The 26,222-nt window shown below is 44.2% G+C and overlaps 5 protein-coding genes across 10 annotated transcripts; 2 read left to right on the forward strand and 3 right to left on the reverse strand.

The window, feature by feature from the left end:
• Positions 1-5: 5 nt before the first annotated feature.
• nrbp1 (nuclear receptor binding protein 1) lies at positions 6-5,189 on the reverse strand. Its single transcript, XM_088361257.1, has 18 exons — positions 4,683-5,189; positions 4,252-4,502; positions 4,021-4,143; positions 3,492-3,593; positions 3,323-3,412; positions 3,209-3,249; positions 3,038-3,132; positions 2,881-2,964; positions 2,750-2,808; positions 2,549-2,647; positions 2,341-2,473; positions 2,181-2,271; positions 2,055-2,105; positions 1,753-1,888; positions 1,622-1,675; positions 1,496-1,559; positions 1,359-1,414; positions 6-1,275 (listed from the first exon to the last, which is right to left on the reverse strand). The coding sequence occupies exons 2-18, from the start codon at positions 4,477-4,479 to the stop codon at positions 1,180-1,182; spliced, it is 1,602 nt and encodes a 533-aa protein (XP_088217383.1). The 5' UTR covers positions 4,480-4,502; positions 4,683-5,189; the 3' UTR covers positions 6-1,179.
• A 495-nt stretch (positions 5,190-5,684) lies between these two features.
• On the forward strand, positions 5,685-12,152 carry capn3b (calpain 3b). 2 transcript variants are annotated; one of them, XM_088361197.1, is made up of 22 exons: positions 6,017-6,393; positions 6,948-7,017; positions 7,129-7,247; positions 7,310-7,443; positions 7,508-7,676; positions 7,782-7,865; positions 7,928-8,019; positions 8,128-8,205; positions 8,457-8,617; positions 8,795-8,955; positions 9,018-9,029; positions 9,155-9,363; positions 9,443-9,479; positions 10,163-10,249; positions 10,896-10,973; positions 11,042-11,099; positions 11,160-11,224; positions 11,324-11,392; positions 11,463-11,541; positions 11,657-11,773; positions 11,848-11,906; positions 11,990-12,152. In XM_088361197.1, exons 1-22 carry the CDS (start codon positions 6,079-6,081, stop codon positions 12,014-12,016), a joined length of 2,280 nt encoding a protein of 759 aa, XP_088217323.1. In that variant the 5' UTR covers positions 6,017-6,078; the 3' UTR covers positions 12,017-12,152. The 2 variants fall into 2 exon arrangements, with proteins under 2 accessions (XP_088217322.1, XP_088217323.1); XM_088361196.1 differs by lacking the exon at positions 11,990-12,152 and having other exon boundaries at positions 5,685-6,393; positions 11,848-11,957.
• On the reverse strand, positions 11,576-19,511 carry LOC148381611 (zinc finger protein 106-like). Of its 5 annotated transcripts, none has more exons than XM_088361190.1 (21): positions 19,410-19,511; positions 18,231-18,334; positions 18,080-18,141; positions 17,733-17,936; positions 16,639-17,658; positions 16,058-16,418; positions 15,928-15,988; positions 15,695-15,849; positions 15,544-15,604; positions 14,752-15,448; positions 14,622-14,671; positions 14,368-14,516; positions 14,170-14,304; positions 13,969-14,085; positions 13,625-13,816; positions 13,453-13,515; positions 13,197-13,316; positions 12,949-13,020; positions 12,809-12,880; positions 12,543-12,689; positions 11,576-12,475 (listed from the first exon to the last, which is right to left on the reverse strand). In XM_088361190.1, exons 2-21 carry the CDS (start codon positions 18,330-18,332, stop codon positions 12,419-12,421), a joined length of 3,897 nt encoding a protein of 1,298 aa, XP_088217316.1. In that variant the 5' UTR covers positions 18,333-18,334; positions 19,410-19,511; the 3' UTR covers positions 11,576-12,418. The 5 variants fall into 5 exon arrangements, with proteins under 5 accessions (XP_088217316.1, XP_088217315.1, XP_088217314.1 ...); XM_088361189.1 differs by having other exon boundaries at positions 18,231-18,337; positions 19,410-19,502; XM_088361188.1 differs by lacking the exon at positions 19,410-19,511 and adding an exon at positions 18,781-18,926.
• Positions 19,016-20,383, forward strand: churc1 (churchill domain containing 1). The gene is made up of 4 exons (XM_088361195.1): positions 19,016-19,261; positions 19,380-19,515; positions 19,678-19,748; positions 19,877-20,383. Exons 1-4 carry the CDS (start codon positions 19,223-19,225, stop codon positions 19,967-19,969), a joined length of 339 nt encoding a protein of 112 aa, XP_088217321.1. The 5' UTR covers positions 19,016-19,222; the 3' UTR covers positions 19,970-20,383.
• Positions 20,267-26,134, reverse strand: ttbk2b (tau tubulin kinase 2b). Its single transcript, XM_088361194.1, has 15 exons — positions 25,933-26,134; positions 25,473-25,589; positions 25,224-25,371; positions 24,905-24,978; positions 24,580-24,720; positions 24,397-24,501; positions 24,218-24,283; positions 23,925-24,017; positions 23,719-23,844; positions 23,451-23,608; positions 23,098-23,293; positions 22,809-23,020; positions 22,325-22,742; positions 21,561-22,210; positions 20,267-21,479 (listed from the first exon to the last, which is right to left on the reverse strand). Exons 2-15 carry the CDS (start codon positions 25,533-25,535, stop codon positions 21,131-21,133), a joined length of 2,799 nt encoding a protein of 932 aa, XP_088217320.1. The 5' UTR covers positions 25,536-25,589; positions 25,933-26,134; the 3' UTR covers positions 20,267-21,130.
• Between the last annotated feature and the right edge of the window lie 88 nt (positions 26,135-26,222).

The following is a 26,222-nucleotide window of genomic DNA, read 5'->3' on the forward strand; positions in this document are numbered from 1 at the left end:
AGTAATTGCTGACTAGTGATGTTTGTTTTTAATTTTCACGGGGTGAAAAATAAAAAGGGGAGGGGCAAACCAAGAGCTAGCAGAAATAGCAGTGAAACACTGCAAATCTGTACACACCCTGTGAGACAGTCGCAGCAAAGGCAATATTCCCCTATCATGGCCGATTTAGCCAATTTTGTATGTTTTTGTGGAGGCTGCGGGACGTTTTCACTCAAAAGTAACAAACGAGTGGAGAGAAAAGTGCAAAATGTGCCGCTTTCGAAGACACCCGCCGACTATTCACAGCCACAGACATTTGAAATAGTTCACAGACTTGACTGAAAACTCGCTCACGTTAATTCTCGTCAACTAGCTAAGCACGTACAGAGCAGACCAGTGTAAAAAAATAAAATTATCATAATGTTCACATTGATGGAAAAAAAAGCAGCCTCATGTGGAAAATGAATGCCACCTTCACGGATCTTCAGAACGAGTCATGAGCTTGTCGAGAAAGTAACAGCGCCAATTCAAAGAGCAGCACTTGAGAACTGTTTTGTGGACTTGACTAAATTTGGAATTTCTAATTTGGCAAGAGATTTGGGGTATTTTTTAATAATGGTTTCGAGAAAAGGGCGAATAGAAGGTTACATTCAGAACAAGCGACTGCAACAATAGTGCTGTAAGTGAACGTACAAATAAATAGTTTGGATATTTTTTCGACTAATATGACTCCACGTTTTCTCCAACTGTCTTTAAGTACGACAGGGAAGCAGTCCGTCAGGTTTAAATAAAATCCGACGATCAGACTTTTGACAACATTTCAGTAATCTGGATGAGGGTAGAGCGCTATTTAACAGTAAAAATGTTAAAAACACAGTTTTAATACTGACTTATGGAAAAACACTGCGTTTTCGCAGTTAAACCTTTTAGAACTTTTACATTAATCAAACAAGCCCGAACGCGAAACGTTTTTTTTTTTTTCCTTCTTGTTGCAACGACCCTTGATGGCTGTACTGAATAGGAGGGAAGAACAAAAAAAAAAGGAGGGGGAGAGAGAGAGAGAGAGAGAGAACCACTTAGTGGTAGCTTCATCTCACCAGAATATAGAAAGACTGCAACGAGGCGTGGCAGTCAGAGCAAGGCTTTCCTCCTCTGTGAAAGAGGAGGAGGGAGGAGACGGCGGCCCGGCGGGTTCCGCTGCTACGAGGAGACTGTCACAGGGTTGAGGGAACCGTTGCGGCTGTAGAACTTAGAGAAGGCCTCTTCGAGAACGCACGCCAGACGAGGTTGATCGCCCTAGAAGGTCACCAAAGCCAAGACAAATTTCCTCATCGAAGAGCCTAGAGAGTCTCGTGAGCAGCACCGATCAGATGAATTACCTCGCTGATGAAGCCGAGCTGCACGAGCTCCACGGCCAACTCTTGCACATTCTCATCTAAACCAAAGAACCAACAACGCAACGAGCTCAATCGAGAGAAGGCCGGCCGGTTACCTGGCGAGCGAGACGATAACGTACTTGGTAACAGATCGCAGCTCAAGTGTCGGTTGAGTTTGTCCTCGAGTTTGAGCAGTAAAGTCAGCTAAAGAGAAAGACGTGAAGTTTAGGGCGTGTGTGTGTGCATACATGTGACATCGTGCTTACATGATGCTTGGCGCCTTCATCCACGGGCTCGATGTTGCACTGCATCTGAAGCACCTGCGGGAAAAGATCAGAGTTGTCGTGAGGTGACAAGCAAAGGCTCGGTTGGTATTACCCGTGTGGCTAGCCCTCACCTTCCTGGTCTCAAGTTCTGCAGGTTCTGGGGTGGGCGTTTTGACAGAGGGCGGCACGATGGGCGACTTCACCGCCTCCTGCTGAGGTTGTTGCGGACACGGAATGCCGAATGCCGTCAAGGGGTAGATCCCATTCCTGAAGTGTCACAGTCGGCAAACAATTTGGATCACTTTGGATTTTTCCTTCGTTTCTGTAGTCGTATTTTTAGTCACACTAATTGTGTTGAGACTTCAATCTCTACTTCGGACACTTTCACATTTGTAATTTAGGACTCATTTGGTTCTTGTGATGGCGATCCTACCGAACATCTTCCAGGAACTTGTCCAGCTCAAGGGCAGGAAACTGCGACAGCCTGAGCAGAGGCGGGGGGAAAAAAACATCAGTCTGATTTCGCATCCTCAACCAACCAACGACGCAGAACGCTCACTTCATCTGAACGGCCTCCTTGCCCTCCACAATCACCAGGTTGGGGTCCATGTTTTTTGTCATCTCCTCTAACGCGTTCTCCGGAATCATATCTACGGGAAAATACGGTGTGGTGAGGACACAATTAGCGCTGCCGTCTCCACGGCCGTGTCCGCACTCACGCTGGTGGCTGACGATGCAGTGAGCGGCCAGCAGCTTGAGCAGGGGCACCTCGAACAAAGCCTGGTGAAACAGGAGCTCCCTGGCGGTGGGACGCTTGTCCGGGTCCACCTGCAGACACTTCTGGATGAATTCCTGGCAAAAGAGGAATACATAAATAAAACGTCGACAACTTGAGGGGCTTTGTTTCCACTCCAGAAGACTGCTTACTCGTTGCAAGGGGTCCTCGAGGGACTGAATGGCACTATTTATGGCTTCTTGGGAAACGTATGACGAATCGCCATTACTTTGGATTTCTAACACGGCCATCTGTGAAGAGAGATGGAAAATGACATGCGGAATGAAGATGAGCGCTCCAGAAAATGGATGGAAATGTATTTGTAGGTCAAATAGCTTAAAAGTTTCCCTCACCTCTAAGGCGCACATTCCAAAGGAGTAGATATCCACTGCAGTGGTGACATTGGCGACAGCTGGAGGGGAAAAAAAAATAACAGTATAATCAATCAAGCAAAAATATATTTGTAAATAAAGGGCAATCCTACCGCCATATTCTGGAGCAAAGAAGTGAAGGCTCTTCTGCTCTTCCCGACATGTTTTTACATGGTTGTTAATAGTGTCCGGAGCCACTAGAACAATTGAAGGAAAGAGATGAGGCCCGTCGTTTGAACGTGACGATATTTAACGGTCGATTTCTTCTACCTGAGCCGATCTTGATGAGGCCGTTGTGCTGGATGAAGATGGTGTCGCAGGTCAGGTTGCCGTGAATGATGGGAGGTTCGCAGGAATGCAAGTAGCTGCCGTGCAAAACGCAAAACACTTGTCAACGGCTACCAGGAACGTGTTTGAGAAGAAGGCGCATTCCTCACTCACCTGAGAGCAGACAGAATCTGTGTGCACCAGCGCTTCCAAGCCTGACACAAACATTGACAACATTGCAAGAACAATCGTAAATCTTCAATTTCCCACCTTCATATTCCCCCATACCTTTTCATTCATAGTCTTGTGATTCTTTTTCGTCTTTTTCAGAAACTGTTTGAGACTTCCCGAGGACATGTACTCTGTGATGAAGATGACCTGTGGCAGTTAAAAGGTTAAGACGTTCAAACATGGGTGTCGTGAGACAGGAATGCTTATGGGAGTGGCGTCTGTGTACCCGGGCTCGGTTCTCTTTGACGTCAGCCCAGTACTTGTGGAACTTGACAATGTTCAAATGCTCCAGCTGGATCAAATTGTCAAACACTGCCTTGACCTTTTCCTGTTGAGAAGAAAAGAAAGCATTTGCTTTTGTTTGAATGCCGAGACGAGTCCTACACGTGGAAACCTTCTGTACTTCCCCCTCTTAAATATGTGCGACTCAAGAGGAACAGCATGTTCTCCGCTATTTCACCGCAGGCGTCAGGTTTGATCGCTTGTTTTAAAGCTGCTTAAAATCTCAAGTGTAACTGAAGCCTGTTGTGAGTGAGATTGCAGGGACTGAACAGCTCAAATACACCCTGAAGCTAGGAAAGGAAATATCCTCAGAAACCACAAGGGAGTGATGTAACTTAATCACACTGACTATACATCCAGAAAAACATTTCGAAGCAATTCCTGGCCTTATACAGTGAGTTGGTGGATGGGAGGATGATTTTGAACGTGGTATGATCAAGGGGGAAAAAAAAAAAAGTTTGCAGTTCACCAACCTCTTGTAACTTGAAGTTTTTCCTTTCTGAAAACATAACTTCATTCCACACCACTTCAACTCCCTCCTCAGTGTCCATGGCCAAGTAGGCGTTATCGATGCCGGGTACATTTCGTTGATTCACCTTCAAGGAGAACCATCAAATCATGTTTATGATCATATAGACTGGACTGAATGAATCTGTAGCTGAAGAAGTAAAGGTTGCTTTTGAATGAGAGTACTGTGTCGTAACCTCTTCTCTTCGCTTCTGCCAACGTCCACACGGACTTTCCTCCAAAATCTCAGACTCGTCCTCGCTTTCCTCTTCTTCGTCCTCCGTGGCGGCGGCGGCCGGCTGGTTCACCACGGACACGGGTGGTGACACCGATGACACGCCTTGGCCGGCCGCAGCGGCCATCGGCTCAGGCTTGGCTTCCTGGACCACGTCCGGGGCCTGCTTGTTCTCGGAGCCCTCAGACATGTTGGCTGGTCACGCCGAGCAGCCTGCCGTGCGACACCGACGATGAGCCGTGCAAAAACAGGCCTATGCATCGATCGTATTAAGCTAGCACAGGCGCCCGGTAATAACAGCTGGCAAGTTGAGTCATGCGACTAGCGTCATAAAGAAAAAGCTACGTTATAAAAGAATGTAAAATACGAGTAACCAAATCATATATTACATACGTGTTAAAGAAAGGAAATGTGACGGTGTCAGCTCCAGCTTAACAGACTTTCTTCTCAGATCCCAAGCTAGCTTAGTTAGCTAGAAAAAAAGGAGGCAAGATCTTCTGGGTTCCTCAACGAACTTACGGCTAGCTTCCTTAGCTAGATAACACTACCAAGGCGACAGTAGCCACAACAAATCGTAAATTTGAACTTAATTCACTTCGAATGTTTAGTGAAATTGCAAGCTAACTAGCGTTAGCATTCGGAAGCTGCCAGCGCCCGCTCCTTGGGTTAACCTTGCTGCTACTCGCAAGATTAGGCTCCCTTTACAAGGCTGAAAATGAGACACAATTGACACAGCTACAACATTACGACGCTGTTACACATATTTACCGACATATAACATAATAAAGTTTCACTAGGAAAGCCCATAGATATTTAAATGAGTCAATTAACGTGGCGTTAAAGTGCCAAATGTGATGGCGACAAGTTCCAGATGCACAATGCACTACTCAAGCGCATACGTCAGAGTATGCTGGGGTTGCCAGATCGTGTGGGCAGCATCCCTTTCTGGGCAGCTAGAATAGCTAAAACGAATGCTGAAAAGGTTTCACAATCTCACGCTTCTGAACCGTGTTGCGTCTAAAATAATTACAACAATTAGATTTTGTTTTCAATATTACGAAATTTTTTTTTACATCATGTTAATTCAACTTGTTTTCTTTATATTTAAACTGCTTACGTTGCTCATATATATCTGGCAACCATCAACATGGCCTCCTCCCATATTATTGATAATACAGTATTTTTATTTTTTATACAGATACGCATCACATACAAAATCATAAACCTTTTAAAGTTGATAGAAATCACAGCAAAATAAAAAATAGGCTAGTTTTACTAAATGTATTTGCTTAACACGTGTTTTAACTGCATTTTAAAATGTGCATTTTGCTTAAAATGAATCATATTAAACAACAAATGTAAAAAAAAATATACAGGACTGTGCACAGTGAAGACAACTAACACTGCTGCCTTATAGTTTTTAAGGTTCAAATCTGGGCCTTCTTGTGAGAAATTTTGTGTCCAGGGACTTCCTCAAAGACCAGCTGACCCTTGACCCTTATGAGATTAATTTGAAGTGCATATTTTATTATTCATGAGATAGCATTTTATTATTGTCATACAATTACTGTCATACAAATGCTGTGTCATGATTGTTTCTCCTGATGTGTATTTTTGGAAAGCGCCAACCAGAACCCCCCACCCTTTTTTTTTAAGGGGTGTATATTTAGGTCCAGTGCCCAAGAGCGTGAGAGTTTACTTTACAGCTGATAAATAAAAGTAATCACAGGAGCTGCACAGGACACTTTCTTCCAGATTGAAATCCAGACAGCTATCCATAGGAGACAATATGGAGAACCAGGAGAATAAACGGCCTCTCATGGAGGATACAAACGTCCGAGTGCTTCAAAAAACAGAAACATCGCAGGCACCTGACGACCAAGCAGACTACCCCTTAACAGGAGCCAACTCCATCTACTCAGCCATCCTTAGCAGGAACGAGGCCGTCAAGGATGCCAAGCGTCTCAAGACGTTCATGGAACTGCGAGACAAATACGTCAAGAAGAAGGTGCTCTTTGAAGACCCTCTTTTCCCGGCCTGTGAATCCTCACTCTTCTTCAGCCACAACAAGCCCCCCATGACGTTTGTGTGGAAACGACCTTCAGTGAGTCACACCAATAGAGTGATGATGATCAGAATTTCAAAGGCAAATGACTTGAGTGGCTAAATTGGTCTGGTAAAAGTGATTTATTTATATTTTATGTTATTATTATTCTTATTAATTAATATTATTATGAGAGACGTGCCTATTATTGTGGCCGGTGAGTCCTGATAAACACAACGAACATGTGCTTAAGTCGTTTTAGGTTTCTAATAATACCACAAATGTATTGTAATATTTCTTTTTAATAACACATGGCCGAGTGAGCAGCTGCTTGCCATTGAATACGTGACAAATGTGTGAGAGCAGTTCAGAAGTCCCAGCTGGGGATTGGATTGAGTTACACCCCCATCTTGTCTGACACAGCAAATGTCATAATTAGCTTTGTAGACAAAGATAAATAAATTTATCCAGATCCTTTTGCAAACTACTGCACTGCCATATTGTTTGTTTCCGCCCCTCTCTCTGTAAACTATTTTTATAAATTGTGCCAGCATTATAATAAAATGGGTTTCGAGCACTAGCGTCAATTAATTAATTCCTGAATTACTTTTCAGGAAATATGTGAAAACCCGCAATTCATTGTGGATTCAGCCAACAGGACAGACATCTGTCAGGGAGAGTTGGGTAAAATCGAAAATAATTATTCACGATACAAATTATTCTGCATCATAAAATTAGTTTGTTATAGCAATTAAGACGAACAAACGTGAGGTTGTTTGTATTTGTTGCTGACAGGTGACTGCTGGCTGCTGGCCGCCATTGCTTGTCTGACTCTGAACGAGAAGCTTCTATACAGAGTGATTCCTCGGGATCAGAGCTTCACGGAAAACTATGCCGGAATTTTTCATTTCCAGGTAGAAACTGGGATCTAAACTACGATTTGAACAGCCCTCATATTCTACTTGAACGTCCGCAGTTCTGGCGTTACGGCGAATGGATCGACGTGGTCGTCGACGACCGCATCCCCACCTACAACAACCGTCTGGTGTTCACCAAATCCTTTCGTGAGAACGAATTTTGGAGCGCCCTTCTGGAAAAAGCCTATGCCAAGTAATAACACAAAACAATCGGAAAAATGAGCTTTCTGTAATGGTGGTGTGCTCTCTGATCTGAGGCTGCACGGTTCTTACGAGGCCTTGAGAGGAGGTAATACTCTGGAAGCCATGGAGGACTTCACAGGTGGAGTCACCGAGTTCTTTGAGTTGTCTGAGGCACCTAAAGGGATCTATAAGATCATGAAGAAAGCTCTGCAGAGAGGCTCGCTGATGGGCTGCTCCATTGATGTGAGTGCGTAAAATGACTTTTTTTCGTGTGTGTAAACCTCATGCCATCTTCATGCCTGCACATTCGAAATAAATGTCCATTTAGTAATAAATGATGGTGCCCAGGTTATCTCGCCGAGTAAAATGGAGTCCAAAACTGAACTTGGACTGGTCCGAGGACACGCCTACTCCGTCATCGCCTTGGAGGAGGTAAAGTCATGCCTATTTTCTTTTTACTGAGAATGATGTTGAGAAATGTTTTTTTTTTCTAGTGCGATGAGGTCGCAAAGGACAGCAAAATTCGACTAATCCGACTACGCAATCCTTGGGGTCGAGTACTATGGAAGGGACCGTGGACCGCAAAGTAAAATTTGGAAAAACATTCGTGTCTATAATGTGTTTTTTTATTTCCTGCACAAAATGCATAAGCAACAATTGCACCAACTCTGCTATTTGTTTTTTTTTTTTTCAGTTCAAAGGAATGGTCAACTATCTCTATTGCAGATAGGAACAACCTTAAAAAGCAAACTGTTGAGCAAAGTGAGTTCTGGTGAGTAAAATCCATGTTCTACTGCTTATCCTTTGGCCCCGCCCACAAATGGTGAGCCAATGGGAAGCCAACATAACTTAAGCAAATGTCATTATTACTGCAAGCACTGCTAGCACAACATGACAAATTCTGTCTTGTCCATCAATATTATGATCTCTCATCATCATAACTAGATTATAAAGCTAAATATTATCTACAGCTAAGAAAACTACTACTTCCATGAAACCTCTTTTTTCCACATACCTGCCCAGGATGTCATTTGCCGACTTCATGAAGAACTACACTAAGCTTGAGATCTGCAACTTGACCCCCGACACGCTGCAGGGCGATGAAAGGCACAGCTGGAACGTGTCCGTCAACGAGGGTCGATGGGTCCGAGGCAGCTCTGCGGGGGGCTGTAGAAACTTCCCAGGTGGGGAAGCCAAACCAAACTAAGTCCACTAGCTTAATGCTAACACACAATGCAAAACACCACAGACGGGTACACAAAACTAGCATTGATGTTGTGTATTATTCTAAAACTTTAAACAACCTATATTTGAACACAGGCATATCTTCTTTATCCTCATTTCCATGCTATTCTCGACAGATACCTTCTGGACCAATCCTCAGTATCACTTACAACTGTATGAGGACCCAGAGGACCCGCAGGAACTCTGCACAGTTGTTGTGGCGCTCATGCAGAAAGGTCGTCGCATTAAGAAACAGCTCGGGCCCAGGTTCCTCACGATCGGATTTTCCATCTATGAGGTAATGATTGTGTCACTTGATTTGATCCATAACATCTGATATTCCCTTTATTTTCTTTGCAGGTGCCAAAACAGGTAACATATACCACAAAAGCAATTAAAAATAATAACGAGGCAGCAATAGCGTTCATCCAAATTAGCATTGTAGGCTTAAAGTACACATTGAACTACAAAAATGGCGTTCTGATTGAATATCTCAGATGCGTGGCCGGAATCGACATCTCCAGAAGGACTTCTTCTTGTATAACGCCTCCAAGGCTAAATGCAAACATTACATCAATCTACGTGAAATCACCGAACGTTTCAGGCTCCCCCCGGGAGAATATGTCGTCATCCCGACTACGTTTGAGCCTCATGAAGAAGGCCAGTTCATTCTGAGAGTCTTTTCCGAGAACAGGAGCACCTCTGAGTAAGAACGTCCACCACTCAATGACTACCATGACATTATATTAATGATAATTTGTGTTGTTTTTGTGTGTCTGTCACAGGGAAGCGGAGAACACAATCGGGACTGATCAAACCCGGGTTTGTCCCATAGATGTCGCTATAGTGCAGTTCTATTTGATATTGCATTAAATATTGCAAGGTTTGAATTTAATATAGCTTAGCATTAGCACAATTTCTCATAAAGTTTGGTGTGTCTTTTGCATTTTTCATGATGATGACAAAAGTATTGGGACACCTGGACTCACCTGGACCAAACATCTTGGGGTGTGGGGCGTCCCAATACTTTTGCCCATGGCATATATTTCTTGACTCACATTATCTCACAACTAATTTGTTTCATCTCATCATCTTTGTCTTATTGATCATCAGCAAAACGAGAAAAGGCCCTGGCAGGAGCAAAATAAAGTTCAATGTCTTGCTCAAGGACATTTTGACATGATCACTGGGTTTGAGGATTGAACTCACCACCTTCAAGTTGGTAGACCATCCCGCTTAAGACTGAGCCACGTTGTGAAAACGTCAATGGACGGCTAGGTAGCATTGTTGCTAGAAATAGTTCATGGCTAGGAATCTGAAAATGGGAAAGTTCACCCCAAATTCTACAGGCTTCCCAGTATAATGCATGATACTGCACGAGAGTGCCTCTAGTGGCATGGAGGTAAATGACAACGCAAAAAAACACGGAGATTTTGCCGGCTAATCAGAAAACCTAAGCCACGATGACGCAATAACTAACACCTCAATATGTTTTATTCTTTCAGCCTATCGTGTATGTGTCCGATCGAGCATTCGCCAACAAAGAAATCCTGCATGACGGCATTCCGGGGGAGAAGAAGAAGAAACCCAAAGTAATTTTGTTGTCATGATTGCGCAATCACAGTTTCCATGCAGTGACTATCTGGCTGCAAGCTGGGTCATTTATGGCTCCTGAAATGCAATCTAGAGTGGGTCAAATAATATCACTGGGGAGAAAAGAATTGACCTCCCTGCCAGCTGATCTCGAGTGACCCCTACACCTGTTTTTTCCCCATCCTGTGCTCATGATCTCACACGTAGGTTGGTTAGGAAGGTGCTACAGACCACCTTAAGGGGAGGAACTTTATTTTAATATTACCGCATTTTCCGCACTATAAGGCGCACCGGATTATAAGGCGCAGCTTCAATGAATGGCCCATTTTAAAACTTTGTCCATAAATAAGGCGCACCGGATTATAAGGCGCAGCTTCAATGAATGGCCCATTTTAAAATTAAGATATATACATTTGGCCCGCGGGCCGGACTTTGGACACACCAGCTGTAGTGGCTCAATATATATAAGGCGCACCTGATTATAAGGCAGCTTTTGAGAAAATTGGAGGTTTTTAGGTGCGACTTATAGTGCGGAAAATACGGTAGTCTCTTTTTATAGATCACAAAAACTTTCATTTGGATGGTATGTACGTCGAAAGATTGCATTGGTGTTAAAATCGATGAGTATTTTCTTGTGTTGACCAGAAAAAACTTCTCCAGACTGAGGAAGAAACTGAAGAGGAAAAACAGTTCCGTGTCATTTACAAAAAAATAGCCGGCGAGGTAAAAAAGCAGATTTAAATTCAGCAGCAATTATTGTGCTTAATTAACGAAATTAATGCACCCTTTAGGATATGCAAATCACCGCCAATGAGCTCCAGACCATTATGAAGGACGTGGTCTCCAAACGTGAGTTGAATTAAGCTAGGTCAGGTGAGCATCATTCAAGCTACACTTCTTTTTTCGCAGTACACGAAAAGGCGATGGAGGGTTTAAGCCTGGAGACATGTCGAAGTATGATAGCACTGATGGATGTATCCTTAACACAATTTAAAAAAAAATAATAATAATTATAGTCACTTCTTCCTCTCATTACTTTTTTTTTCTTTTTCCATAACTGAGCCAAATTCCAGACAGATGGGACAGGAAAACTAAATTTCCAGGAGTTTAAACACTTGTGGAGAAAAATTAAGCAATGGCATGTATGTTTATTTTCATTTTATTGTTGAAATATTACGACATGATTTTTGAAAAGCTGATATGGGTTTGTAGGTGATCTTCAAAAGTTACGACAAACAACAAACCGGCTCGATCAGCAGTTTCGAAATGAGAAACGCTGTTACCGACGCAGGTGAGCAGCATCACGATGTAATACTGTCGATTAGTTTTTGTGATTTCTTTTTTTTTAAGAAACAATTGATTTATTTCACGTTAATTGGATTTCTGCCATATTTTTTTCCACAAAGGCCTCCACCTCAACAAACAGTTGTATGACATCATCGCCATGCGCTACGCAGACAAACAACTCAACGTCGACTTTGACAGTTACATCTGCTGTTTTGTCAGACTGGAGGGCATGTTCAGTATGTATTAATTTCTTAATATTTTTAAAAAAATGTGTCTATATGCAAATATATATGTTCTGTGTCGTCCGTAGGGGCTTTCAATGCTTTTGACAAGGATGGAGATGGGCTAATCAAACTTAATCTGCTGGAGGTAACCATATGCATTTATCACTTATTATTAAATTTAAACACACACTTGTAAAAATATCTTTTTTTTCTTCTGTTCCCCTTTAGTGGCTTCAGCTGACCATGTATTCTTAAACATCTCCACGCATGACCTGGCAACATGCAAAGTCTTAACGGACAATTTTCATTGGTCCTTATGATTTTGTAATAATTTATGGAATTATTAGTTGAGTTTCTAGAGATAATAAAACCTTTTGTTTGATGAACAGTTTGATTGCCCCACATTTATTTCATAAAGATGTACAAGAATTATTTCATTTTTGTCCTGTTTATTTCTAGAAATGAGTTATTCTGAACACGTTATTTGAACACATTAAAAAAAAAAAAACCATGATTTTTAAGAAAAAAAAAAAAGACCCTAAAGATTTGCCCGAATAATAGAGTAACAAATAATATTTCACTACATGTGTTCAACTGGAAGTACGAATGACGTAACCACATGAGAACAGGAAATGGCGGAAAAACAACGGCACCTCCTCATGACTCCACCTTACTGTCCGCATCCACATGAATTTGCATATGCCCAGGAACCTCCTGCAGATAAAACCGTATATAATATGAATAGAGTAATTACATATTACAATCCAAGATATTAAATTACCTCCTTGACTGCCTGCTGTGTGGGAAAAAACTTGCTGCATCCTCTCCAGCGACAATTGACCACCTCCAGTTTGGGATTGGTGTGGTCTCTGGTGAGATGCTGGAGAAGGTGCTCGGCCATGCCAAAAATCAGAGAGCAATTTTGCCACTGCCATGAACACAAAAAAGAATGGAAGAGAATCAATACTTAGTTGCAGGCTTGTGAGAGGGCAAATAAATAAAAATGCTTCTTGTCCAAGGTTTAAGATCCTACACGGAGGTTCTTACCCAGCAGCGGTAATTCTTCATCAGGTTGAGTTTGACAGCTTGAACGCTTCCGTCGTAACAACCCGTGTAGATCTGAATGAAATGACGAAGTGAAGGGATGGTGGATCGGTTCCAATCATCCATCTTTTGAGTCCACTTACCACGCTCTTGTGCACGGCCATGCACATCACCATATCGTTGTGGCCGCCGTACACCTGCAAGCGGTCGTGGGTCTGGAAATCAACACAAATAGAATGGATGGAGAAGATGCAGCAATATGGCAACCACAAAGAAATGTAGATAGCAGCTGATGGAAAAACACCACAATTCCACAAGATGGCGCTAAAGTATTAATTATAGTCAGTCTACAACAGACCTCTCTGTACACATATTAAGAAATATGTTCTACCTGCAGCTCGTAAACACGGATCAGCTTGTCCAGACAGCTGGTCACCATCACCTTCCCCAAGATGACGATTGACGTGACGGCGTGACCGTGTCCCTTGTAGATCCGAATCAACTGACCCGTCTACGTGGACGGAAAACAGAAATGGAGGCAAAATAGAAACAGGAAAGAACAGTTCATTCGGGACTACTAATTAGCTACTGATTAATGCAAATATTGCAATAATCATAGATGATGTCACCATATCACTTCTACTTACATGGATGTTGTGAGCATGAACAGAGGTGTCACTGGAGCCACTGAACACCAAGTCGTTTACCACCTCGGAAAAAAACCCAAACAAGAAAAGTGAATCCTCTGGTCCAAAATCAACTTTAATCACAAGCAGCGTAGTAAATGGAGAGCTGGATCATTTTCAATCGTCCCCTCACCTTCATACAGAGAACAGTCTTGGTGTGGCCTTCCAGTGAGCGCAGCAGCAAACCGCTCTTGGCGTCTCGTACGCTGATGGTGCTGTCGTAGGAGCCGACCAGCAGCACCCGCCGGGCGCCTTCCTGCGACGTGCCCAAGCAGCTGACCGCTCGAGGCCCGTGACATTCGAACAGATCCATCGGTTTGGAAGTCTACGTTGAGCGGGGGTTTGAGATGTTTAGGAAAAAAAGGAGTGGATATATAAACACAAAGTTGTTCAATTGGCAAGACTAAGTGTTCAGGATCTCGCTCCATTCCATATGGCAAAAAATAAAATAAAAAAATCTGTTTATGGACAGTTTACCTTTAAATCAAAGGTGGCCACTGACCCATTGGCGAGACCAACAAACACAGTGTTCCAAGCCATATGCAAACACAGCACTCTGTCAGCCAGCGAGATGGTCTCCAGACACTTCTTCGTCTGGTGGCAAGGGGGGGAAAAACAGCAATCTACTTTTTCCATTTTCAAACGTGTCAAATGATGGCCTCTCCGAATGTTCTCTACCTTTATGCTGTAGATGCGAATCGTCATGTCGCTGGAGCCAGTGTAGAGTCTGGCTGGCGTGTCTGGAGAAGCGGTGACCAGCAGGCAGTTGATTCTGTTTTTGTGGCCCTCAAACACTCCGAGGCATTCCAGGGTCTATAGCGAGGAATTTTGAAACAATTATGAGACTGCATCTGTAAAATATTTGTTGTAACGTACCAGCAGACTGTAAGCCCGCGCTGTCATGTCCGCCGAGCACGTGTACAAGACGCCGTCGTGGACTTGCAGACCGTGAACAGCCTCCGTGTGGTTCAAAAAGGATCCCAAGGCTGACTCCGTTCCATCTTCACCGACCATCTCAACAGCCTCTGAAATAAGATCGAAGCAACAAAATCAAGAGTGCTTCAAAAAAACTATATTGTATAGTAGTTTAATTTACTTTATCACACAATACTTCACAAAAACGTACTCACCTGGTGGAGGAGTGTCTTCCCTTTCCGACGCAACAGGGCTTGCCGCTTTCCTAAGCAAAGTTGAAAATAATATTTAAAAAATGAGCTAGGCGTTAATATATTGGTGAAAAAAAAATAGAGGCAAGCTCACATCTTAAATGGGGTCTGCTGAATAGTCTGAGTGCTTGCAGTGCTGCACTCCATGTTGACGGATTTGGAAGGCAGCTCTTGAGGACCTGGCGCCGTTGAAGACGTATCAGGTGAATCCTCATTCTCTGATTCGTCAAGGTTGATGACCACCATTTTAGGCTCCATCACTTCCACCGAGTCAGCGTTCTTATCGCTATCTAAAGTCTCCACGTGGTTTCCTTGTACAGGTTCTATGGCGAGAGGTTCCTCGATATTTTCATTCTTCGTATCGATGATGACAACTTCCTGTCTTTCGGTTTGCTCAGTCACGCCGACGAGCTTCGCTTGCTTCTTCTGCGTGCAGAGCAAATTAGCTGGATTGAGTGGATTCGGATCATCGGCCTTGGTTTGGGTCTTCGGGGCGGGAGAAGCCACAGCGGGTAACGAAGGGGGGGGTGGGGAGACCGTTTGGTCACTTGGTTGTCTCGAGGGGGGCGGGATCATGGCTTCTTGCTTGATGGTTGTCATGGTGGGTTTTGTAGCGGGCAAGGCCGGTTGAGTCTGATTGATGACAGAACTTTGGTGGATGTTGGTCGGACTGTGAGGGACAAGGGGCCTCGAGGAAGATATGGAGGTTGGATCCGGGTGAACGACATCCGGAGGTGCTGCTGCTGAGGTCGTGGCGACCTGTTCTACATTGGAGCTTCCGGAATACACTTCTGGAAAATATAATGGGGAGAAGAGCCTATTTATATCCTCCTTGGGCATTTCTACTTTCTGAAAAGCGTTTTAAAAAAAGATCTTGAATCAATACCTTGCATGCTCTGCAGTATTTCAATGCGCTTGGCTCTCAGGCCGTCCACCTCTGCAGTGCACTAAAAGAGCAGGAAAGAAGAAATACATTGAGAACTTTGCTCTCAAGGTTTTATTTTTATCTTATTTTTTTTAAAGTGCATCTTTGGTACCTGCTGCCTTAACAACATGAGCCGTCGTACTTCAGTGTAGGCCGCCTGTAAGGCATTTCGGGCGAGTACCAAAGACTTGTCGACATCCTGCAGCGATTGACTCAGCTCTTCTTCTCGGAGTGACATCGCCAAAAGCTTGTCCATTGGGTCCTGGTCTATAAAGAGAACGCTTGGAATTAGTATTTAGCAACGGGATTATTAATCGTTGAAGTGCATGAAATATTTGGGATTACCATTGTTTAATTTAAATTTCCTCCGTTTTACAACAACCTCCACATCAGGAACGTCGTTATCCTGCAGAAACACAGAAATGTTCTTCAGCCTCCAAAGTCAGCTCACCACTTCACTAAAATAAAAACTCACTTGTAGATGTTGGTGTTTCCTCTTGTTGGTGGCAGGATTCTCATGATCATCTTGCACCTTCACTGAGGTTGACGCCGTTGTCGGACCACAGGAGTTGTCCATTGTGAAAGACCCCCCCTCGTCGGGCGCTCCTGTCGTTGAACGAGTCTCTCCCTGAGACGTGCTCGCTGGCGTGTTGCGGGTAGGAAGTGGTGTAGAAGTGAGGCATGATGGAGGATGAGCAGGAAGAGAAGGAGGAAGGGGCATGTGTGCGTTGGAGAGCGACTCCCAGTGGAAGCCCTCTGAGAGGATCAGGTCTTCGTCGACACCCATATCGAAAGTGGTTTTGCTCGGTTGAGAGTTTACCGACTCGATTCCAAACCTTAAGGCAAACACAAGATGGTCATTCATTAGGTCCCCTCGTGTGGTTCTGGGATTTTTGTTCACCGTTCTTGTGATCATTTTGACCCCACAGGGTGAGATCTTACGTGGAGCGTCAGATCAAGGCCGTTATTGACCAAATACTTATTCCCCACCATAAGTTGCAAATATGTAAATTCTTTAAAAATCAGACAATCTGATTTTCTGGATGAAGCTCTTACCTTGGCATCCCTTGTTTCCTCTTCTGCTTCCAGCTTTGCTTAAACTTGGGCATGGTTACAGCGGGAGCCTTAGGAGTCAACTTTGGGGTCACCTTTCTCAAAATGTCCTCTGCTGACCTTTGATCGGCCGCTGCTTTGTGAGCGATTCGAACCTTCGCTTTGGAGCCGAGCTGCTGATGGTGTTGAACGCTGGCTGAGGGTCCGGGAGTGTTATGTTCAGCTGCGACGTTGTTCTGTGGGGCGTTTTTGACAGCCTGGGCGGCATTGTTGCTTTGTTTCGCTGCCTCCTTCTCGAGGGTCTCCAGTGAGGAGCAAAGCTCAGACAGCTGTGCGTCCGCCTCGGCGCTTTGCTTTCTGGCTTCACGATCCGCCCTGCAGGGCTCGCGCATGCCCATCGCTCGTCGAATTTCTCGAAGCATGGTGGTGACGTTCATGCCTTGGATGATGACTGGCTTAGGTTGCAAGTTCGATGCGCTCGCGGTTTGCTTCGGTCCAGACGAACTCTCATCCGTGTTGAAGATGACGCTTCCTCGATTGGGGAGCCGATCACTGGTGAAGTCGTCCAGCTCGGCACGGTGGTACGTGTAATGGCTAAAATGGGCATCCGAGGACCATGAGGGCTGCAGCTCGGTGCCAAATGTTTCATCGACGTATTGGGGGCCGCAAAATCTGGCAGCTCGGGGCGGATTCCTTCGCAGTTTGTAAAAGTTTTTTTGGACGGGGCCAGTGTAGTTGCCTTTCTGCTGATGCCCCAGCGCCTGCTGTTTGAACGTATTTGGACCTTGATGCACCTTTTTCAGTCCACTGGGTGCCTGTTTCTGACCAGGATGGGTTTGGCAAGCTTGTTTCTGGCCAGCTTGTTTCTGGCCAGCTTGTTTCTGGCCAGCTTGTTTCTGGCCAGCTTGTTTCTGACCAGCTTGTTTCTGACCAGCTTGTTTCTGGCCAGCTTGTTTCTGGTCAGCCTGGTTCTTGGGTGTAAGTTTTTTATTATTTTTCTTCTGCTTTTGGTACTCCTTTTTCCTGCAAAGTAAAGAGGGACATGCATTCTGAGTACTTAGAGCAAAACAGAAAAAACAAACCCGTTAAAACCGTACCTCTCCTTCCTTATTTCCTTGTTTTTCTTGAGGATCTCCTTGATTGTTTCTTGGTTGAGAGTCTTGTAAAGTGAAATGGGTTCTACGTTTTGCCTTATGATCTTCTTTAAATTGGCTTGATGTTGAGGCATGGCGATGTGCTGGGTGTATTTTTCAAGAACCATGGAGGACAGCTCACATGCCTGGCAATCGTGACACGGAACTCTGTGGGGGGAGGGAAAATGATACACATGAAATCAGACAGAAGTGCAATTCTTAACCCTCCTTTTTTTTTTACTGCAGGTTTGAACGGTCCAACCAGACAACAGGACCTCCTCCAAGCCCAGCAGAAGTTGGACTTTACTTACTTGCCCAGCACTGTGTCCAGCTCTTTGTGGTGTGCCAGGCTATGCATGTGCTCATGCTTATTCTCGTGACACACAAAAACACAGATCCAATCACTCGTCAATTACAGTACAAAACAACATAACCTTTAATAAACAAAAAATGGATACTTACATATTTCATAACAACCTCTCGACACAAAATGCAGTAATTACTTTTTGGCCTCTTCTTATTCGTCGGCTGGTAATTGTTGTGCATATTTTGGGGAGTAGCCATGTCTGCTAAAGAAACCATTAATTAAGAAACATCAGTACAGTTTTTCTAACCAATTAAATAGGCTATTGGTGACATTACACACGTAGTCAAATTTAAACTACCTATTCTCAAGGCATATTAGACTGACAAAGAGATTAGGCCAGCAAGGTATATTTTTATAATGTAAATATCACCGTTATAATGAAATGAAACGCGTCCAGTACACGTGGAGGTGTAAGACTGGCTGAGCGACTGAACACGGGACGATAATTTGAGAAATTCTGCAGCAAATCTACAACCAATATCGAATTGTAACTCAATACGTAACAAAAACAATTAAAAAAAATAAGTGAATACGCTAGCCCCTGTAATCAACAGCCGACATTTCTCGAAGTGTATATACATTCTTCTGGAATAAACAGCTCCAAGTACAGGGAATAAAAGAAGACAGTCAAATGATTACACTCACCGGGATATTTTATCTACTTTCAAAGATGTTAATAGAGGACACAAATAAAATTTTACATGAAGGTTCACATGGTCACAAGCTTACTTTGCCGTGAGGCCGCCATGTTTGTGACGTCACCCTAACCCCACCCACAGGGAAAACAGCCAATCTCTTTGCCCGCATTAAAATAATACATATAAATAAATACACATTAAAAGAAATACTTTTCAAATTCTGAAATTATCTAACATGAGTGACTTTATTTGTGCATGTGTGTGTTTTGTCAGAAGAATATTCCGGAAATTTCAACGTAGAAGTTCTAGTTTGTTACTTCCTGTACCCAGTGCTGTTTGGTGCTATGCTAAGCTAGCAGGCTGTCCTTATTTACGGAAGACGCAGTGCTTGAAATTAAAGTCTTTTCAAAGACTGCACATTATTATTTTGATTTTTTTATAAAAAGAAAATGTGCAACGGCTGTGTGCAAAAAGAATACCCCGATCGGGTATGTTAAAAATATGTTGTCAACACTAGCATAGCATCTTTAGATCAGTAATGGACACTAATATCTTTATTCGGATGTTTACAATATTAAATTTGATCAAACTTTTTTTTCTGCTCAGGGAAGCACTTGTCTGGAGAATGGCTCTTACCTTATGAACTACCTGGGCTGTGCCAAATGTCATCACAGGGACTTCGTGTTGATCTGTAATAAAGACACAGAGGATGATGATGGAGAGGAACTTGTGACTTATGACCGTAAATTGTTTTGATCATTTTGAATACTACTTTACTCCAATGCCGTTCATCTATTTCCCTTGATGCTTTGATTCCATCATATAATGCTCACAAAATGTTTCATCTCTCATAAATATGTGAGAAATCCTTTCATCATTTAAGAAAACATTGTTTTTCTTTTAGATGTCTGTAAAAACTGTGACCATGTCATCGCCAGGCATGAATATACATTCTCTGTTGTTGATGAATATCAGGTAAGTGGGAAAACATAGAGGTAATCAGTGTGATGTCCTTAATCCTTATCCAAGAATTCATAAAACAGATTAATGTGTTAAAGTTTGCATCATACCCATATTGTAATCTGTTACTTTGTGTCACTCAGGAGTACACGATGCTTTGCATGCTGTGCGGAAAGGCAGAAGACTCCATCAGCGTGTTGCCAGATGACCCCCGACAAACTGCCTCTCTCTTCTAGAGCCCATAATCCAGATTAACACAAGACGCTTACTGGATTGGCATAAACAAAATCATAAAACTTGCAACAAACATGCTGATGACTTCGAGGTTGCAATCATTTGGACGAACATACATTTTTAAGTCAAGTATTTCTGTATGTTGCTATATACCAGCTTTTATAACCATCTTGAACGTGTCTTGATCACTGCACTGTAAATAGACATTCAGGCATTCATGTTTGAAATAAAATATTGACATATGTACAATGTGTTATTTGTAAATTGTTTCGCTCTAAAGAATCAAAACCAAACAAAACTTTTGCTTGTGGATGTATTTTCATGATCAAAAGCAGCTCGGTAAAAATACAGAAATGTATGCTGGTTTACAAATGAGTAAAAAAAACAAATAAAATGACTCATGCACATTTACAATACTGAAGAATCAAGTGTGCTTATAAATACATTATAATATGCTGATGCGGAGCTATTTGTGGTAACTACCGAATTAAAATGGCTTTGCTGATTGATATTCTATTCAAATGCATGGATTACCACGTTACCAATAGCCCTAACCTTTCAATGAATGCAATTTCAAACCATCACACATGGTTATCATTGTACTTTTCCTTGCTACAAAAAAAGCCAAAGAAAAATATCCATTGGCAACTCAGTGAGCTGATATGATATTGACTGATTGCCCGAGTGAAACTTTGTTGATTCCACAGTCATTTTTGCTAAAATAGAGATTATTTGAGTGTTCTTTTTCTTCTAGCATGACAATTTAAAGATCTAAATTTAGTGTTCTACTAAATAGATGCACTTGCACACAGTGGTAAGTACCTCAAAATGGTTGACTTTTTTTTTTTTTATACACAGGCTATATACATGGACAAAACATGCTACTGGCTTTAGGGTTGCAACCAGTGGGCAGAAATATATCCAGTTGGCTCCACAAATGTAGGACAGATTTGTGGAGTTGAGTAGTGTTTAGCGTGGCGATTTCAAATTTGGATTGAAAAAAGAGCTCAGTTTGAATTTTGCAAACATTCCTGAAGTGTTATGCACATAATGGCTTCATTTAAGCTAATGTAGCAAATAAATACATTTTGTTTTTACAGTACACATTCTCTTGAGCTCATACTGTATTTACACATGCGATTCGGATGGATCGTTTCCGTTCATCATCGTTTCAGTTTCCTTGAGCCTTTACACTCCTCAATCAAACCTTTGCCTATAGAGCGGGGGACCAACGGACTCTGGCCGGACAACCTCGCTTGCAGGGGGCCGTGTCGAGGAGGAGGCGTCGACGGGGAGCGGCTGCGTCCTGGAGGGGGCGCCCTGCCGTCGCGGGGCTCCTGGCGGGACGGAGAGCAACTCAATGAGCGCTGAAGGTTGGGGGAGGCGCAAGGGCGGGGTGGAGGTGGGCTGACGAGCCGGCCGCCGCGGCCGCGGTCTTGCGTCGACTGGTTCTGACTGGACAAGGAATCGGCGTCGCTGGTGCTGCTGGCGCGTACTCGCAACCGCCGCCGCCTCGAAAGAGATTTAATTACACGAAATGATCATCCTCAAGGAGCGCTAATTCCCTCATTTTTTTCCCATATTGTGTCCTACCTGTGGTCGGCACACGCGCCTGATGTCGGTTTTCCGGGAGGTGGGCGAGGCACGAGTCTGCCGCTTAGCTGCTCGGGAACAAAAGTGGCGCTCATGGGTCGTGGAATCTTACTTTTACCGCCCGATGACGAGGAGAGAGAAAGAGGGTCTTCCCCTCCGCAGTCCGACTTGGAGCCTCGCTCCGAGGAGAGACGTTCCCGCGGGAGGGTGACCTGCAGGTTTTCGCAGGAAAGCGATGGGGAAGGGGAGTGGGTGGGCGAGCTGGGGACAGGGCTGCTCCAACGGTTTTTCCTGTCCCGGTGCCGGTTCCTGCATGGAGAGTCCGGAGGAGTGCCGGAGTCTCGTATGGGGATGCGGCTCAATTTTGGCGAGCAAGGGGAGTCTTTAGGCCTTAAAGAGGCGAGGAGCGAACAGATGGCTTGAGCCTGCTGGTTCAGCTCTGACGAGCAGTCGGGCAGACCCGAATCGCTCTCTGGGTCTTTAGCTAGTGGAGCAGTCGAACCCTTCAGCGGGCTTGATGACGGAGGCAAATCCGTCTTCCCTCCATCCTTCGGTTGTCCGGGAGCTTCATCGGATTTGTTCGACGGAGCTTCAAGGGGTATCGTGTCACTCTTTTCGAGCACAGGGGACTGCGGTGTGCCACTGGAGGACTGAAAACAACTTGGTGATTAGAGGCATGAATAAAAAAAAAATTACAAGTGGCATTATTAAGAGTAACTCTAGTTGAAGCTGATCCACACAAAAAACTGCTTGATCATGCCTACCTGATCCATGTGGTGTCGTCCCATGATGACCGAGGGCATTTGCCCCAGCATCCCCGGCAGCCTCCTGTGGCCAAGTAACCATGACCCGACGGAACAGTGTGACAAAACAGGACTGACTGCTACAGCTGGGCCCTCCTGCGGCGGATGGTTCTCGCCGTCAGCAGGATTAGGGGTGGCTGCTTTGTCCTCGCGCTGGGTTTCGGCCAAAGGCTTGACGGCTCCGGAATTGGCGCCTTGCTCCATTTCCAGCACCACCCACTCCTGGGAGTCTCCCTCTTGGATCACAGGACTGAAGTTGACTGCGACAAAACCGCTGCTGACCGCGCCTTCTTCTGGGTCTGCCGTACCCGTGCCGGAATGATCGTCGGATAAAGCTTTCTCCCCGATGTTTGAAAGACATGGAGGCGTTTTGCCTCGACTAAAAAAAAAAAAAAAAAACAGTTCAAGTTTGTTTTAAATGTGTGGGATCGATCGAAGCACTAACCAGGACTCAAGGAAGCGCTCAAGAGTCGGCTTGGGTTCGGGCGCAAGTCTTCTTTCAAACGCCAAACTCTGACTGTGACGCATCTTTCGGAGCAGCGGCATAGCCCGGTCCAAGTGCATGGTCTCGGATCGTACCCGCCTCGGAGAACTCTGCGCCGAGCCGGCAGGGCTTTGGTTGCCCTGGTTCTGACTATGCTCTTCCTCAGTCACCACCTGGGAAAAAAAGATTGCAATTCAAACATCACAACTGTGTGGCGGGCGAGAGAATGCCGACACGGCGCAAATCTGACCTTCCTAATCATCGGCTCGACATGATTCTGGGTTTGAATGCGGTTCATTTCGTCCCATATGCCTCTAGCGGGAACGGACGCAGGGGTGACAGGAGGGGGGCAGTTGTCAGCGTCGCTGAAGCGCTCTCCGAGCATGAGGACATCTTCCGTGTTCTCCCTCTGCAATTCCACTGGCAGCACTGATGCATTGGCCATGCTTAAGAAAGAGATAGAATGAGAAGGTCACCCAGGAGCTTATTTGCAAAACCCAGCAGGGTGGAAAAACAGCCAACTGGTTCTACCGTTAAAGGAAAAAAAATACGTCGGCATAACTACAGCATGACTGTGCATGTATATTTTTAGTCCATGTGTACCCCATGTGAGCTGGCGTGAGGCGGGTGAGCTCCTGGCCAGTGGGTGGTGCCACCGCAGATGTCAGCATGTCCTCCGAGTCGCATTTCTCCCAATCGTAGGGATCGTTGTGCAGCACGTTGTGGCTTTTCATAGCGCGGTCAAACAGTGACATCAGCAGCTGTCATGGGAGGGGTGGGGGGGTGGAGGGGGGCAAACACAGGTGTCAGCATTTTTGTCGGTCGGTAGAGGACCAAACGTGAAAAGACAAAACGTGAGCTTATAGCCAACCTCATAGTCTGGTTTAGTGTAGTAGTCCAGACTGAGGATGTGATCCAGGAATGTGCTAAACTCCAACGGTAAGTGATTAAGCATGAGGCGGTGGTCGTATGCTTCTTTTAGATTTCCTACTTGTTCCTGTTGGAGAGGAAGATAGAAATATGAATATTTGATCATTGATAGTAGTTCCTATTATTTTGGCGAGTTACATGCTGTACCTTGTCTTTAAATTTTCTCCATGGGAGCTGACCGGACATGAATTCAACCAACATGTAGAAGAGGGACCATAGATCGTCATGACGACCAATTTCCTGCAGAGTTAAAAAAAAAAAAAAAAGAAAAAGACCGTGAAAACAATGCATACAGCCTACCACAATTAATAGACAAGTTTTATTAAAATACTATATTTTTTGGGAATGTCGTCAACTCAAACAATCAATGATAAAATAGATGAAATAACTATGTCTTAAGAAAATATTGAAAGATAACACGAGAAAAAATGTCTAGTCACCTTATTTTTATGAGTATTGATTGAAGCATATCGCACAGTTCCTCTGAAGCCGGCCACAGATCGAGGCTGGAAGTGAAAAAAATATAGTTAGAGGCTTTTGTGTGTCACCAGATGAAAATACTTCAAGTCTGGGATATTTTATTTTCATAGGTGGGTTCTCAAGTTTTGAGATTACTTACAGGACGAAGTTCTTGGGTGGAGGTCATGTACTGTCGGGCCAAACCAAAGTCCAGCATGTAGCAGCACCTGCAAGTACTTGCTAGTCTTCCCATTGCAAAGTTAGCCTGTGAGTGACCATAACAGAAAGTTCCGATTTGCAAATATGAAAATATATTGACTACTTTGAGCGACTGTAGTCTTACTGGTTTAATGTCACGGTGCAGGAAGCCCACTGAGTGGATGCTTTCGATGCTTTGTAAAATCTGCTTGCCGAGCCGAAGAGTCGTCGAGACTGAGAATGTCCCACGGATCCTGCTCCTCCGTAGATCTGCCAAGTTCCTCCCCTTTGGACAGTCACAACATATTACAATTATTATTGACCCATTTTAAAACAAAAATGACGCTGGTTGTTTATGTAACAGGTGTCAGTAAATAATAACAGATCATTAGCTGCTTTACAAGTCATTGGTTAATGTTAAGATGGTAAACATGACCTATAAAATTAAAGGAATATCGTAAAAAGCTTACCTGGAGTTCCATCACGACATAGTTGAAGCGTTCGTTTCGACCAGCGCTGACAAAGCGACACACATTATCCTTGCCTGTCAATAAATAATCAAAAATAAGAAAATGTAATACACAGATGTGAACTATCGGTTCTTGACTCAGTAATTAGTCAGAGTCAAAAAGTCATATTGTATTTAATTATTGATCCAGAAATCACGTTTCATAGAAATAAGGTAGAGCTGCGAACTTAGAATTGATCATGCCATTTTTCAATCATCTGCACATTCCTAATTTTCAATTGATCAACAAACACTTGCATGATTTTATTTGCGTAGCAAACCTTGCAGCTTCCTCAACACGGCCGCCTCTGTCCTCTGCACCGGTTTAGGGTGTGTGGCAGACTCCACCTTCATGGCAAGAGTGGCCTGGCTCACGAGGTCCAAGACCTCGTAGACCTCCCCGAAGCCGCCTCCGCCTATCTTTCTCACCTGCAGAGCAATTTTACACGAAGCAGGTGATGGTCACTGATGGGGGTGACCTAATAAAGTGTACCATGCGTCGAAATAATCTTATTTTTGTGAAACCTTACCACTCTCCATCTGTCTCGGACCACATCTGCCGTTGACAGGATGTCTATATGTTCTCCACTCATGGTGAGTGCTCTCTGCTGCAGTCACAAGCTGACATCAGCGGCACCGGCCCATCACTGCAAAGAATTTATTCACGATTAAACCACACCACCTGAAATCGTGACTTGTGATAGGTAAGGTGAAATACCTTCATGGCACCAATTCGTGTATTTTAAAGTGGGGGATGTTAATTTGATTGTGCGTGACATTCAAATCGGGAGGTAGCTAGAGGTTATCAACTAGCTTTAGCTGATTTTAACCGGTGCCCACAGCATATTAATTAAAAGATAAGGGGGGTAACTAGGGATGGGATAGCTGCAAGGCAGCAAAAATTCGAGGCGGTGCTCAATGCTAACTAGCATGTTTACTCCGCGGTGGCTAAGCAGCGAGCCCCCCCCGCTACTCCCGTCCCTGCGTTACCTCGCTCGGATGCACTGGTGAGACTCCGGGAAAGAGCCTCCATGGTTGACTTCTTGCCAGCAACGTCATTCCTATAGTTCCTTTATCTTGCGGATGAAGGCACGGTGATGGGAGGCATTCTGAAAAACGTGAGCTAAGCTAGCCAGTTGAATTATGTCCACAGCCGCTGCCTACATTGGCAACGGTGACGTCATAAAAGCTCCGAATGAGCCGCAGAATCACCATGGCAACCGTTAACCCCGCCCCGTGGACAATACAACACGATCACATTGGCAAAAAAAATGAAATTG

This window comes from Syngnathus floridae, chromosome 19 (assembly GCF_059516105.1).
Source record: "Syngnathus floridae isolate MCC-2025c chromosome 19, RoL_Sflo_1.0, whole genome shotgun sequence".
In the NCBI taxonomy this organism is placed as follows: domain Eukaryota; kingdom Metazoa; phylum Chordata; class Actinopteri; order Syngnathiformes; family Syngnathidae; genus Syngnathus; species Syngnathus floridae.